General features: G+C 39.5%; 1 protein-coding gene across 1 annotated transcript in view; it reads left to right on the top strand.

Annotated features, from left to right (window-relative positions):
• Window positions 1–15,281, top strand: part of prmt3 (protein arginine methyltransferase 3) — a 119,626-nt gene that overhangs the window by 13,831 nt on the left and 90,514 nt on the right. Inside the window, exons 8-9 of the mRNA XM_062069393.1 lie at window positions 2,180–2,245; window positions 8,112–8,233. Of these exons, the coding sequence (XP_061925377.1) occupies window positions 2,180–2,245; window positions 8,112–8,233 (188 nt within the window). The remainder of the gene's footprint in view (window positions 1–2,179; window positions 2,246–8,111; window positions 8,234–15,281) is intronic.

Raw genomic sequence — 15,281 nt, 5'->3', positions numbered from 1 at the left:
TTTTCTAAAGTAAATCTGCATAGCTGATATGATCATCTACATCAGTGGTGTCAAAGTCAAGGCCCGCGGGCAGGATCTGGCCCGCGAATGAATTATCTATGGCCCCCGGGATGATATTTGATTAGTATTAGAACTGGCCCGCAGGTCACAGCGAGGTCCCAGGGACTCCATCAAGTCATAAAAAATGGGATCCCACTGTAAATGTTTGGGGTCCCACTTTTTGGTAACCGTTTTGAAAACAAATGATAAATGTATGCGTTATCCTGTTATATCCCACATTCTATATTGTGTTTTGGAAAAAGGTTGTCATAAACGTCACTTAATTCATAAAAAATATATATACAGTATAATAGAAAAACAATTTTTATGCATATGTAAATGTATTCAGTTATAAACATTAATTCACTTTCTTCTTTCCTTCATGGATCTAAACTTTACCCCTGACGATATTTTTTTTCTATATTTTTATTGTAATATTTTGAGAATGTGTTTGTTCTATTTTTGGCCAAAGTAAGACAAAGAAAACAATCTGAAGGTGTCTTTAATTTTTAGTTTTAATGCCATGATTTTAATAGTCCGGGCCGCGTGTGCACAGATTTTTCTCCATTCGGCCCCTGACCTAAAATGAGTTTGACACCCCTGATCTACATCAACAATATGATTTGCCTGAGTGGCTGGACAAGACAGACTGAAAAATAAATAAATAAATACAATAAAAAAAATAAAAATTATTTATATATATATATATATATATATATATATATATATATATATATATATATATATATATATATATATATATATATATATATATATATATATATATATATATATATATATATATATATATATATATATATACATACATACATTGGGGCAAAAAAGTATTTAGTCAGCCACCCATTGACAATCAATGGGTGGCTGACTAAATACTTTTTTGCCCCAATGTATATATATATATATATATATATATATATATATATATATATATATATATATATATATATATATATATATATATATATATATATATATATATATATATATATATATATATATATATATATATATATATAAAATAGATTTGTGATTTTTTGGAATTGATTAAAAATCGTTACAAAAAAGAAACGCGATTAATCTAAAAAAAACTATTTTTTTGACACCCCTAAGTTATACTGGCCAAGAAGGCCGATAACTGATATTTCGAGCCAATATTCTTTTATTTGCAGTAAAGTATGTGCGAGGGGCTAGAGTAAATACTGGTATCACATGTGTATATATTGTATCTGCTGATGTATTTCAGTTGTAGTTATAAACAAAAAAATATTTTTTGATACCGAAAAAAGAAGGTCCATATCGATCAATACATATGTCAAAATGCCAAATATCGGCGTCAATAATCGGCCGATCCATAGTCCTTACAGCAAATCCTTCTCATGTGGACCTCTTAGAAACAGTTTCTCTAAGCAGAAATGTAAATAGCATTGGATTTTGCAGAATAACCTAATATTGTGGCTAATGAATATACTGAAACGTGATTTTTTTATTTATTGTTCACATAAGATAACTGTCCCACTTTGACTATACAGTCGTCCCTCCTGTATTGTGGCTAATTGGTTCCAGACCGGAGCGTGTTTAATGAATTTTCGCAAAGTAGGATTATTATTATTGAATCAAATATTTTCATATTTAGAGCACACAAACTCTGATTACTAGGGGTACAGGAAATAATCTCATTTATTTTTTATAACGATGAATTCAAATTTTGTGTGCTAATATAGTAGAGTTAATAGGCATGTTATAAATACATTTATAAATAACAGTTTAATATTAACACTTATTTTATGGATTCATTTATTTTTTTTTCCCATCATGACAAGTGAGGCTCAGCTTCACCTGCCTACCCTGACCGCACGTCCCCCCGTGTTAGAGCTTTATTGTCCTGTTTGCAGCCACCTTCAATTGCAAATGTAGGTCAATAGTCTTATAATAATAAAACAGTAATAAAACAGGAACATATTATAGCATTGACTACCTCTTTTATCTTAGTGAAGTTGGTCCTTAAATATAAATGCTTGATTTGCACTTGATGGGCATTATTTTCAGTTTTTTGCTGATTTATGCGAGACAATTTGGAAGTTGTGTCCCTCATTCTTTATTGGTCATGTGTTTTTCACAGGATAAAGTGCGAACTGAGAGTTACCGCGACTTCATGTACAGTAACCCTGAGGTGTTCCGAGACAAGGTGAGCCAACTCAATATAAAGTACATCCGGAAAGTATTCACAGCGCTTGACTTTTTCCACATTTTGTTATGTTACAGCCGTAGTCCAAAATTGAATAAATTAGATTTTGTCCTAAAGAAATTCTACAGCCAATACCCCATAATGACAGTGTGAAAGGTTTATTTTTTCTTTCAAATTTATTAAAAACAAAAAACAATTACATGTACATAAGTTCTCACAACATTTGCTCAATACTTTGTTGATGCACCTTTGGCATATTCAAATATTTTTGAATACAATGCCACAAGCTTGGCACACCTATATTTGGGTAGTTTTGCCAGTTTCTTTTTGCAGCACCTCTCAAGCTCCATCAGGTTGGATAGGAAGGGTTGGTTTTCATCCAGGATGTCTCTGCACATTGCTACATTCTTCTTTCCCTCTATCCTGACTAGTGTCCCAGTTCCTGCCACTGAAAAACATCCCCACAGCATGATGCTGCCACCACCTTGCTTCGCTATAGAGATGGTATTAGCCTGGTGATGAGTGGTGCCTGGTTTCCTTCAAACATGACACCTGGCATTCACACCAAAGAGTTCAAGCTTTGTCTCATCAGACCAGAGAATTTAGTTTCTCATGGTCTTAGAGTCTTTCAGGTGCATTTCGGCATGGCTTCCGCTGCATAGATGGTAGTCTTTCTGGAAGGTTCTCCTGTCTCCACAGAGCTGTAGCTCTGACAGAGTGACCATCGTGTTCTTGGTCACCTCCCTGACTAGACTAGTTATTAGCTACTGTGCTAATTAATACTTTGTGTGCTTTAGCCTTTTACAGCATTTTTCTAATTTTGTTAACTCAATCTGAGTCCAAAGAAACATTCAGGAAGTATCCACAATGTTGTAGCATTGCCTTTACCCCTAACCCCCTCCGTTTCGTTGCACGCTAAAATGATTAGCCAACAAGGTAAAGTGGATTTTTTGTATTACTCCTAATCCTTGCAGAAACCTGGCTGTTGAAGTTAAGGAGTTTTGTGATTTCAAAGTGTGAGTGTACCACAGCGCTAATGACAGTGCGTGTGTGTGCATTGGCAGGGTGACTGCAAATGAGGACTGTACAGCTGTTGTTGTTTTGGTGTTGTTATTTAATAGAAAGTTGATCCATCACCCACTTGTTATGTTTGTTTGATACACACGGTCATGACCTGTTACCTCAGGTTATTCTGTGTTTGGTATTCTTTGATGTTTTTCCTATGTTCTGTGTTTATTTCCTGTTTTGCACTCTTATTTTCTGTTCAACTTCCTGTGTGTGTCATCCTGCAGTGGCTTTATCACTGCTCCCGAACACCGTTCTCCTCACCTGCCTCTGATTAGCATACTTGCCAACCCTCCCGATTTTCCCGGGAGACTCCCGAATAACAGTGCCCCTCCCGAAAATCTCCCGGGGCAACCATTCTCCCGAATTTCTCCCGATTTCCACCCGGACAACAATATTGGGGGCGTGCCTTAAAGGCACTGTCTTTAGCGTACTCTCTCACCTGAAAAGGAGACTATCATATATGTCTCCGTTATCCATAGGTTTATCTATAACCCATAAAGTAGGCAGGCACGGAGCTATTTCTCAGCGTGTGTTTATACCAGCCGGCACGTTAATACACTGACACACAACATCCGGATTCCCATCATGCATTGCTTCAAAACTACGGCAAGTAGTAATGTCCAAAAACATAACAGAGACGAAGCAGAAGTGATCAGGAGACTCACCTGCTTGTCATCGCTAATCAGGGAGCTTTATAAGCCAGCCTCTCACCATAGTCACTGCTGGACCATTGTTATTTTGTAACTGCATTGTAATTGTCAATGCTTTGTATTTGCCTTGCTAGCTTGCACAGCCCTTCTGCACGATTCCTTTTTGTTAGTTAAATACTTTTCTCATTGCACCTTGCCAAGACCTAACACACACTACTGTATAGTGATTTGTATTGTGTTCAAAGTGTACAAACCTTTATTAAAATATGGGCTTTTGTCAAGGCTGGAAGCTATTATTCATGTTTACATTGTTTCTCATGGAGAAATTTGCTTCAGTACGAACTTTTCTATTCAAGAACCAATGGAGTTTGCAAATCTAGGGTCGACTGTACTATTATGCTTTTTAACATTAAAAAAACAATGTGCATGTTCTGTGTAAGGCATTATTAAGATGGTAGTCTCTGATTTAAAACACAGTGTGACTTTACGGCCGCACTCAATGTCGACTGCAGAATGCTGATAACAAACGCAGGCTTCAACTAACAAAATGCATAACCCCCTCCAACAAAGACACCGCATGGTTCCATTGCCGATAGTCCCAGGAGGCACTGGTCCGTATCATGGCCATCCATTATATGGGTGGCTGCTGGTTAGCACTGGGGGGAGTGTGTAGGCTGTGGCGGCAGGTTGCATTGACAGCAATGTACATTATACCTGTCAGTGACGCATTTTGGCTGAGAGGAAGGCGTCACCATCTCCAGGAGTAGGGGGATTGAAAGTATTCTTTTTATAGTTCTGCAAAGATTGTTTGGTCAAGTGCAGAAAGATATAGCTGGTGAGTAGGCTTTATGTTGTGTCAGCACTGTGCCTGCAGCCCTACATGGGGATACCTGCAGACACGGCTGCCTCGAATGGAGACACAGAAAGTGTTACGTACAGATGAGTGCACGCTCGCTACAGCTGGTGTCAGGCATTTAACACCAGTGGTGGCATAGACGAACAAATTAACTGTTCCCTCTGAAGCCCCAAAATAGATGTGATTAAGAAGTCAATCGTATATGGCACTTCAGTCAGTAAAGGTGTGTGGAACAAACTGCCTTTTATGCGTATGTCCAAAAATTAGTACATTAGTACTCTACCCTGGTAGCGATAAAGCAATTTTCATCCAATCCGCCCTTAGAATGCTGAATGTTCGGTTGTCTGCGGGCAACTCCACTTGGCTCCCTTCAGAGGACCAGATGGCTTTTTGCTCTGCTTTTAGGCACTCTTGGATTGAGAAGCTCTTCTGCTTGCATTAGTTGTAATGAGTAGTTAATTAAGTTATTGTCGCCTTTCAATTTGATTAGCCTAGGAGTGGTACAGTACTTGTCCTCTGACCTCTGTTGTTAAAAAGAATGTTGGATCAAGCTGATGTCTGATAATGGTTGGCATGCTGTAATGAGTAGATTTGCACGATATAGACAATATCCAATATAAATGATATATGTTTGACTGTCACTTCTAAGTCAGTAATCCTCGCTTCATGGCGGAAGGTAAACTTTTTTTAAAAATTGTTTGTACAAATATCATCCCAGGAGAACAAGGAATAGCTATACATGTTAACATAAATTGACAGTAACAATACCAAGCAGTGTAGCTATACATGTTAACAGGAATTGACAGTAACAATACCAAGCAGTGTAGCTATACATGTTAACATGAATTGACAGTAACAATACCAAGCAGTGTAGTATCTGGTTGATACCACAGTGTAATCGATATTTTTTTTTTATTGTCCTTTTTGTTATTGTTTACAAACACAGGAAAATCACTGGACACAGGAGTTCTGAAAGGAAAAAAAAACAATGGATTTAATCAGGAACTGCACTTTTTTTTGGAATTTTGCCTATCGTTCACAATCATTATGAAAGGCATGACGATGGATGTTATTTAATTTTTTTTTACATTCCAAATATTACTGTATTTTTCGGACTATAAGTCGCAGTTTTTTTCATAGTTTGGCCGGGGGTGCGACTTATACTCAGGAGTGACTTATGTGTGAAATTATTAACACATTACCGGAAAATATCAAATAATATTATTTAGCTCATTCACGTAAGAGATTAGACGTATAAGATTTCATGGGATTTAGCGATTAGGAGTGACAGATTGTTTGGTAAACGTATAGCATGTTCTTAATGTTATAGTTATTTGAATGACTCTTACCATAATATGTTACGTTAACATACCAGGCACGTTCTCAGTTGGTTATTTATGCGTCATATAACGTACACTTATTCAGCCTGTTGTTCACTATTCTTTATTTATTTTAAATTGCCTTTCAAATGTCTATTCTTGGTGTTGGGTTTTATCAAATAAATTTCCCCAAAAAATGCGACTTATACTCCAGTGCGACTTATATGTTTTTTTCCTTCTTTATTATGCATTTTCGGCCGGTGCGACTTATACTCCGGAGCGACTTATACTCCGAAAAGTACGGTAAATAAATGCGCTCAAGATTCTGCTTACAATGGGGCTTATAGGTGTGGCGCAATTACCCAGACAAAACCCTACATCCAAATACCTCCATTGAGATTTTATTTACGTGATGTAAGTATGTATGTAACGTAGTAATGAGCACATTTATAATAACATTTAATATATACGAGGTTGATTGGCAACACTAAATTGGCCCTAGTGTGTGAATGCGAGTGTGAATGTTGTCTGTTGGCCCTGCGATGAGGTGGCGACTTGTCCAGGGTGTACCACACCTTCCGCCCGAATGCAGCTGAGATAGGCTCCAGTACCCCCCGTGACCCCAAAAGGGACAAGGGGTAGAAAATGGCCGGATGGATATACGCATTTTGATCATTTTGATCATGGTACATTAATTTAAAAAACGTATTATGACGTTTGCTTTGAGAGCGAACAAACATAATAAAATATCACTTACTGTACAAGGTTTACTGTCATTAGGATACCGACTTCTAGGATTTTCATATATAAGCATCTTTTCGTGTCGTTCTGGCCATTTCCGAGTCCTAAATGGCTGTCAAAGTGTACCAACTTGTCGGTATACCTACTCAGACTTCATCTGTCCAAGTGAGATGCATGATTTATGATCGACAATAAACTTACAGGGAGCAAGGAAGTGAGAAAGCAGCAAACCACTCAACATGTTGCAGGCACCAAATTCCAAATGAGCTAATATTTGCAAAAAATAACAAAGTTTACCAGTTCGAACGTTAAGTATCTTGTTGAAAAGGATTCAAGGAATCATTGTATTCTGTTTTTATTTACGATTTACACAACGTGCCAACTTCATTGGTTTTGGGGTTTGTACAATATCACCTTCGAGCATTTGTTGCAGGTGTCTTAGCTCCGAAACAAGGCACCTATAGCTTCTTGTTTTTTTGCTCTGGTTTCTACAAAATGGAACCGGGGTCCAGTGCTCATCCCGAGTTACGTATGCGTGGCATTCTTTGCTACGCCGACAAACGTACCGTTTGTTATGTGCAATGTTTGGCTCTATGATAAATGAGCAGGCATACTAAAACCAGGGCAAGAAGTTGGCAACAGTTTTCGTCAAAAACGGAAACATACGATGGAGCGTATGAAAATCGCTGTGCTTTTCTAATCTGGTCCCAGAATCAGGAACACACAGATAGCTGTGACACTTTTCAACATGTCATTAACTTTCCTTGTAGTTCTTGCTCCTTCCCATTACTCCATCAGCATAATGCAGACACAACCGTCGCTTCATCGTCAGCACGGTTGTGAAAAAGCTGAGTGATTGATGACCAGCAGTCATTCTCTGACCATGTTGCATCTTTCTCCCTGCCATGTCTTATCTGACTCCGTTTGCCACCCAGCTGCTGATAATACAGCCGGTGGTTTATGTATCGCTCACCTTGACTATTGTAGTAATCTGAGAGTAGTGCATGATCTGTCCTTCTAGAAAAACACAAAAATGGAGTCGTATACTCTGATGTTCCTTGGTGACAAATAGTCAAATATTACGTACACACTAGAATGAACAATTATTTGACATTTTGTTTGTAGCATTGTCAGTGATATCAAACCGTTGCAGTCCTGAAATAGTCTCCTTTGTTACAAACCTACAAATATCCAGAAATAGGTTTTATTCATCATCTTTTTTTTTTCTTTAGGTCGTTCTAGATGTAGGCTGCGGGACTGGCATACTGTCAATGTTTGCTGCCAAGGCTGGAGCCAAGAAGATTATTGCTGTTGACCAATCAGAAATCATTTACCAGGCCATGGACATAGTCAGGTAACACACAGCAACATGTCCTCAAGATCAATTCAAATGTCACCTAATATTGAGCACTGTTTCTTTTGAACTGGACTATGGTGCCATCGTGTAAGTGACATCAGGTGTCGTCGTATGTAAAGTTGTGGGAACCTGTTTTTATAATCTAAATGTAAAACTTGACTGGCAAGGTCCATATTTTCCCCATATTCCTATCATTGGAAATGTATGCAGGCTGACCCCTTCTTTAGTTGTATTGCTACAACCTGCAACAGCCATACGTGAATCCGGGTGAAGGTGCCAAATTACATTTCTACGCAATATGAAATTGCCTCCACAGGGTTTCCGCCAGTCATAAAAAATGAATGCCCTAAATGGCATTAAAATGCCTTAAATACGATGTTTAATAATTTAATAATTAGGGACGGCGTGGCGCGGTTGGGAGAGTGGCGGTGCCAGCAACCTGAGGGTTCTTGGTTCAATCCCCACCTTCTACCAACTTCGTCACGTCCGCTGTGTCCTTGAGCAAGACACTTCACCCTTGCTCCTGATGGCTGCTGGTTAGGGCCTTGCATGGCAGCTCCCGCCATCAGTGTGTGAATGTGTGTGTGAATGGGTGAATGTGGAAATAGTGTCAAAGCGCTTTGAGTACCTTCAAGGTAGAAAAGCGCTATACAAGTACAACCCATTTATCATTTATATATAATTAAGTGAACAACAAAAAAAAGTAACTTGATAACTTTGCATTGATTAACTGCTCTGTCCGTTTGTATCTTTTCTTTGTCTCTGGCTTTCAAAATGGATTGAAGAGGTCTCACTCTGTGCATCGCTCTTTGCACCTGAGCACATTTATTTGACAGTAGGAACAGAGTAAAGCCTCTTGTCAGACATCCGCAATCTTTGTACACAGAGAATACATGGACATTGCCTCGCTAGTCGTAACTCACTAGTGAGAAGCACTGCTAAGTACCAAAAGTTAAGAAGAAAAGATCTGAGACAAGTCAGCGGCGCAGAGATGTTACCAACTGATGCATAGAGCGGTTCCCGTCTTGGAACAGTTAGCGAATCCTCAGTGGAAACTGATCTGTGGCCACCTGATAACCTCTCCATGCAGCAGAGGGCGGCAGACCAGAAAAGACAGACGGCAGATCAACTGGTGTAAAAAGGGGTCTATTTAAAGTAGGGCTGCAACAACTAATCGATTAAAATCGATTATAAAAATAGTTGGCGATTAATTTAGTCATTGATTCGTTGGAACTAGCTATGCGCATGCGCGGAGGCTTTTTTTTTTTTTTTTTAATTAAAAAAAAATAAAAAAATTTAATAAACCTTTATTTATAAACTGCAACATTTACAAACAGCTGAGAAACAATAATCAAAATAAGTACAAAAACAGTACAAAACAGCGCCAGGGCGGCGCTGAGGCTACGTCTCATGAGGTGGCGTAAGCTAGCCAATGATGTGTCATGTGCAGCTGACGTGACGACGCCGTCTCCTTTGCTGGAAACATTCGAAAAATGGCGCAGGAAAACAGTACGGATAGTTTAGTGGAGAAACATCTTGAGGTTATTGCTTCAATGGAGAAAAGTGTACGACCTAAGTCGTCAAAAGTGTGGGAACACTTCACTTTAAAGACTTCAAAGTAGACCGTTTCCTGCAAAATGGCACGGAAGTACAACATTGCTTCAGAAGCACCTGAAAAGGAAACATGTTGGAGCCATGGATGAAGGGAGGAACTCACGGTACGTAACTTTTTAAGTCCATAGTGGCAACAGGCATTCATGAGTTCAGCTTTTTTGTAAGTAACATTAACTCTATGCCTTTGTTGCAACGCGGGGCTGATAATGTGTCTCCGGCACATTTGACTCCGTTTTGAGAGAGAAAACGCACGGTTACCAATTTCGAAATAAACGTAACGGACAGAAATATCTCAGGTTGGTTTCATAAAGGATCAATGCAGCCAGGCCCGATAAAGCTATATAAATCTATTTAGATTTGAGTGACGCTTTAGTATAACTAAACGTTATGAAGGTGCTGGAATATTTCATGCTATTATTCAGAAGCAGCCTAAAATTAATCCTTTATTATTCACAACAGAAACGTGCACAGTATCTGATCCAGTTCTGATCTGATGAGTTACATTTCTGTGTTATTATTGGTGTATGCTGCATTCCCAATGTCCAGAACATGGTGCCAGTATGCTGTTTTTTTTTTCAATAAAATACTGGAAAGGATAGAAATGTCGTTTGTCTCTTTTATCCGAGTATTAATCGATTAATCGAAGTAATAATCGACCGATTAATCGATTATCAAATTAATCGTTAGTTGCAGCCCTAATTTAAAGGCTAGGGTGTATAAATGAGTTTTAAGATGGGACTTAAATTCTTCTACTGAGGTAGCATCTCTAACTGTTACCGGTAGGGCATTCCAGAGTACTGGAACCTGAATAGAAAACGCTCTATACATACTTGTTTGGAGCTCTGGGAATCACTAATAAGCCGGAGTTCTTAGAACGCAACAAAACAAACAACCCGACCCAGTTTTTCCAACTCGGGGGGGGGGGGGGGGGGATACACTTCAGGATGTTCAATATTTATTGAAGTGCAATTTTTGCTAACAGAGATTGAGAGTCCATTTTATTTGTGAGTTTGACTATTTAATATACGGGTAATAGAGTTTTTGACATTCCAATTAGAATTCTAGAAAACACTATAGTAAATGTGTTTATTGCTTTTAAATGGGCCACTTGCACTGTTATATTATGATTAGTTCTTATTTTGGCCACAGTCAACGTAAACTTTTCAACACTATGGTTGTCAAATGCTTTCAATTTTGTCGATTTAAGCAGTGTTATGCTTTTGGCTATATTTTATATTGATCTGCAGTGGAACTTGGGCATTAAATTTGTTTTAAGTTGCAATTAAAGCATTAGATTTGCTGACACCTGCAGAAACCCTTCTACAGTCTTCTGTAGGTGACGTCAGCACGCTGATCCAGGCCTTTACACATTTTGGAGTTAAAAGTGGGCGATCCAAAATATTCTGACTCTCGTTAGAAAACAAGGCTAATATCACTACTGTGTCTATTTTGGGGGGGGAATTTAACATGTAGACATTATTTTTAGTCTCAGATTGATGAAATAAGGGCCAATGGTGTCAGCATTAGAGGGCCCTTTAAGGCAGGGGTGTCAAACTCATTTTAGCTCAGGGGCCGCATGGAGGAAAATCTGTGCACACGCGGGACGGACTATTAAAATCATGGCATTAAAACAAAAAAAATAAAGACAACTTCAGATTGTTTTCTTTGTCTTACTTTGGCCAAAAATAAAACAAACACATTCTGAAGATATTACAATAAAAATATAGAAAAATATACCGGCAGCAGTAAAGTTTACATCCATGAAGGAAAGAAGAATGTGAATGAATGTTTATAACTGAATCATTTTACATCCATCCATCCATCTTCTTCCGCTTATCCGTGGGGGCAGCAGCCTAAGCAGGGAAGCCCAGACTTCCCTCTCCCCAGCCACCTTGTCCAGCTCTTCCTGGGGGATCCCGAGGCGTTCCCAGGCCAGCCGGAAGACATAGTCTTCCCAACGTGTCCTGGGTCTTCCCTGTGGCCTCCTACCGGTCGGACGTGCCCTAAACACTTCCCTAGGGAGGCGTTCGGGTGGCATCCTGACCACATATGCATAGAAATGTGTTTTCTTTGGTATTATTTTTTTAATGAATTCAGTAACATTCATGACAACCTTTTTCCAAAACACAATATAGAATGTGAGATACAACAGGATAATGGATACATTTATAATTTGTTTTCAAAACGGTTACAAAAAAGTGGGACCCCAAAAATATATTGTGGCACCCCATTTTTATGACTTGATGGGGTCCCTTGGACCCCATTTTGAAAATTCCTAGCGCCAACACTGATGGAGAATTGATTGATTGATTGATTGAGAAGTTTATTAACATCTTAAAGAATTGAATCCATGTAATGCTTTAAAAAGGCAAATGGATGGCACAAAAAGCCAAAAGGCTTGTTTCCTTTGTGGACCATTAAATATTCATCACATTTGATACATTCAATATTAAAATATATATAACCTGTAACATGTATATAAAAAATTATGTTAAAAAAAAAGTATAAATTATATACATATACACAGCATATATGTCAGGTGATTTGAAAATCAATATATACAAAAAATTGGGAGGGGGGTATCCACACTATGTACATGAGGTGCGTGCAAAACAGCAGCAGGCGGCTGTGGCCTGCAGGCTGGTTCCAATACTAATCCAATATCAGCCCGGGGGCCTGCTTTAAGGTGTCAAGTAGGCTCAAGCATGGCATAGATTGCCAAGTGTACAGTAACTACACCCGGTTTGTTTTTCCTGTGTGCACACATACAGATAGGGTGCTTGTTAAATTCAACCTGTGTGTCCAGTTGCACTTGCAGATTAGCTGGATCGCTGTTGTTGTCGGTTACATTAAGTAAGGTTGGTGGGCTTCTTGCCCGTAATTCACATCGTTCACACCTGCAGTCTGACTGAATATTGTGTGCCTTTGCACAGTTGGGGTTTGAGATTGGCGACCACACATGCAACACAATCGCATGCAAACATGTAGAAGAACCCCTGTGGAACTTCGTATTCTATTTAGAGTGACCGTGTTATTTCCAGTGCTCCCCTGTATGCTTGGGTTCTCAAATCCATTTACCTCCACCAGAGTCTGCGCCGTCCCTACATCTACGTACGCACCTGCACGCTCGTCCTCCTTCACAGCTCTGGCTCTTGAAACATTTTTTGAGTTAAGAGCCTTTACGACCGCTATTATCGGCGCTACGTAAGAGAGTTTCTTATAAGCAAAACAACGGGGTTTGCTGAAGGAAAAGAACATTTTAATTTTGCAGCCCACTGACTCGCTGTGGGAGCACGAGTTGGCATGCAGGGTGCGTCGCAGGTTCGCCTGTGGATGAACGTCCCGCTCCGCCGTCAAAGCAACACACATGGCAAACAGGTTCCACTTTGACTGTGGCTTTATAACTCTTTTTTTTTTTTTTTCAGTGTGGGTCTCTCATTTCCCTTTACTGCTAATATCAGGATTGTAATTAAAGTGGCTTCTATTGGTTGCACGAGAATATCCATCTCCTGTCTCCCCTCCGTAGCTGAGGTTTAAATGAAAGGCTGAATTTCTTCCTTCACAGTCACTTCCCTAATGGATAATGTCTACTTTTTTAATGGCTGGAATTGATGGATTGTCCAATAAAATGCTCTGGATTGTGACCACAAAGGGAAATAAATGCTTGAAACTCAACCTTTATTAGTTATAATGGAAGGGGGATGAATTTGTGCCTATGTTGTAACTCACATTTTTGTACGAATACAAGGTAAATCTGTTGAAGGGGAAATGCACTTTTTTGGGAATTTTGCCAATCATAATGAGAGACAATAGGACAACACTAACATGTAAAAATCAGCTTGTTCTAGGTGGCTAGCAATGCAGCAAATGGGAGCAATCAATTCTACCTCCAAATCCCTTTAAAATGCATTCAAAAACCGTCAACAATACTTAATTTACATTCCACAACCTGTATAATAACCAAACTGTAGCGACATTGTTATTGTAAGAGCGAACACTGAGGAACTACTTTTGTAGCGTAGTAAAACATCGGGTATTAGCCGTAAAAGCTAACTACAACAAGAGAAAAGCTAGCTTCTACGTCAACATGAAACTCATTTGAGTTTGCTATGCACAACACTGTGATACGACACCAAAACATAAACAATCATATTACAGTATCTGTAAAGTCTTAGCCCACATTTCATGTTTTGTTTGTACTGTAGTTGTACTAACATGCATGGCATGCTGCATGTATCATGATCAGTATTTAAAGTGTGACATTTTACGTGTGTATACATATATATAGACATGTATGTATACACATATAATAATAAAAATAATGGATTAGATTTTATATCGCGCTTTTCTATTATTAGATACTCAAAGCGCTCACAGAGAAGTGGAAACCCATCATTCATTCACACCCGGTGGTGGTAAGCTACATTTGTAGCCACAGCTGCCCTGGGGTAGACTGACGGAAGCGATATATATATATATATATATATATATATATCATTACAAGAGCTATGCGAGGGGCAGACTGCTGGACCGACCACTGCATGATTCTGACAATGGTCAGAATGCACGTTCGGCCCCTAACACGTCACGGTGCACCAAAGAGGAAAACACTCAACTGTGCCAGACTCTCCAGCAGCGACACCCGTGACAACGTCCGTCGCTCCCTAGCTGAGAAGCTGGCAGACATTGAGCCGCTGATCACCTCAGAGTCTGGGGTGGATGAGAAGTGGACCTCTCTATCCACCATCCTCTTTGACACTGCAGCACAAGCCATTGGTTTTAAAACCAAGAAACACCAGGACTGGTTTGACCAGGATGCTGGAGAGATCTCCACCCTCCTGTACAGAATGCACAAGGCACACAGAGCCACCCTGAACAACCCACAATCCCAATTCCATAAAAAGCAATGGCGAGCCCTACGTTCTGAGGCCCAAACAACTCTCAGAAAACTGCAAGATGAGTGGTGGATCTCAAAGGCCAATGAAATCCAGTCTCACGCTGATAGAAATGATATGCACAGTTTCTATGATGCAGTGAAAACCATCTACGGCCCCAGAAACTGCTCCCTGGCACCTGTTAGATCTGTTGATGGAACATCTTTAATCAAGGATCAGGCTATGATAGTGGAGCGGTGGGCTGAGCATTTTAACACCGTGCTCAACCAGCCCACCACAGTGGACCCAACTGTCCTTGCAGAGCTCCCTGAACATCCTAGCTTGCCAGATCTCGACCTCCCCCCAACCTTCAAAGAAATCCTGCATGCAGTCAAAACCCTGAAAAACAATAAATCCCCTGGACCTGACAGCATCCCGGCTGAACTTCTCAAGGAAGGAGGCTACCTCTGTACACGGACACTGCATCTCTACATTTCAGAGGTGTGGAGACGAGAGTGTGTCCCGCAACAGTGGAAAGATGCCAACATTGTGACCAT

This window comes from Entelurus aequoreus, linkage group LG02 (genome assembly GCF_033978785.1).
Source record: "Entelurus aequoreus isolate RoL-2023_Sb linkage group LG02, RoL_Eaeq_v1.1, whole genome shotgun sequence".
Taxonomy (NCBI): Eukaryota; Metazoa; Chordata; class Actinopteri; order Syngnathiformes; family Syngnathidae; genus Entelurus; species Entelurus aequoreus.
Note: the sequence above shows the minus strand (reverse complement) of the source record. Positions and strands in the feature narration are given on the sequence as shown.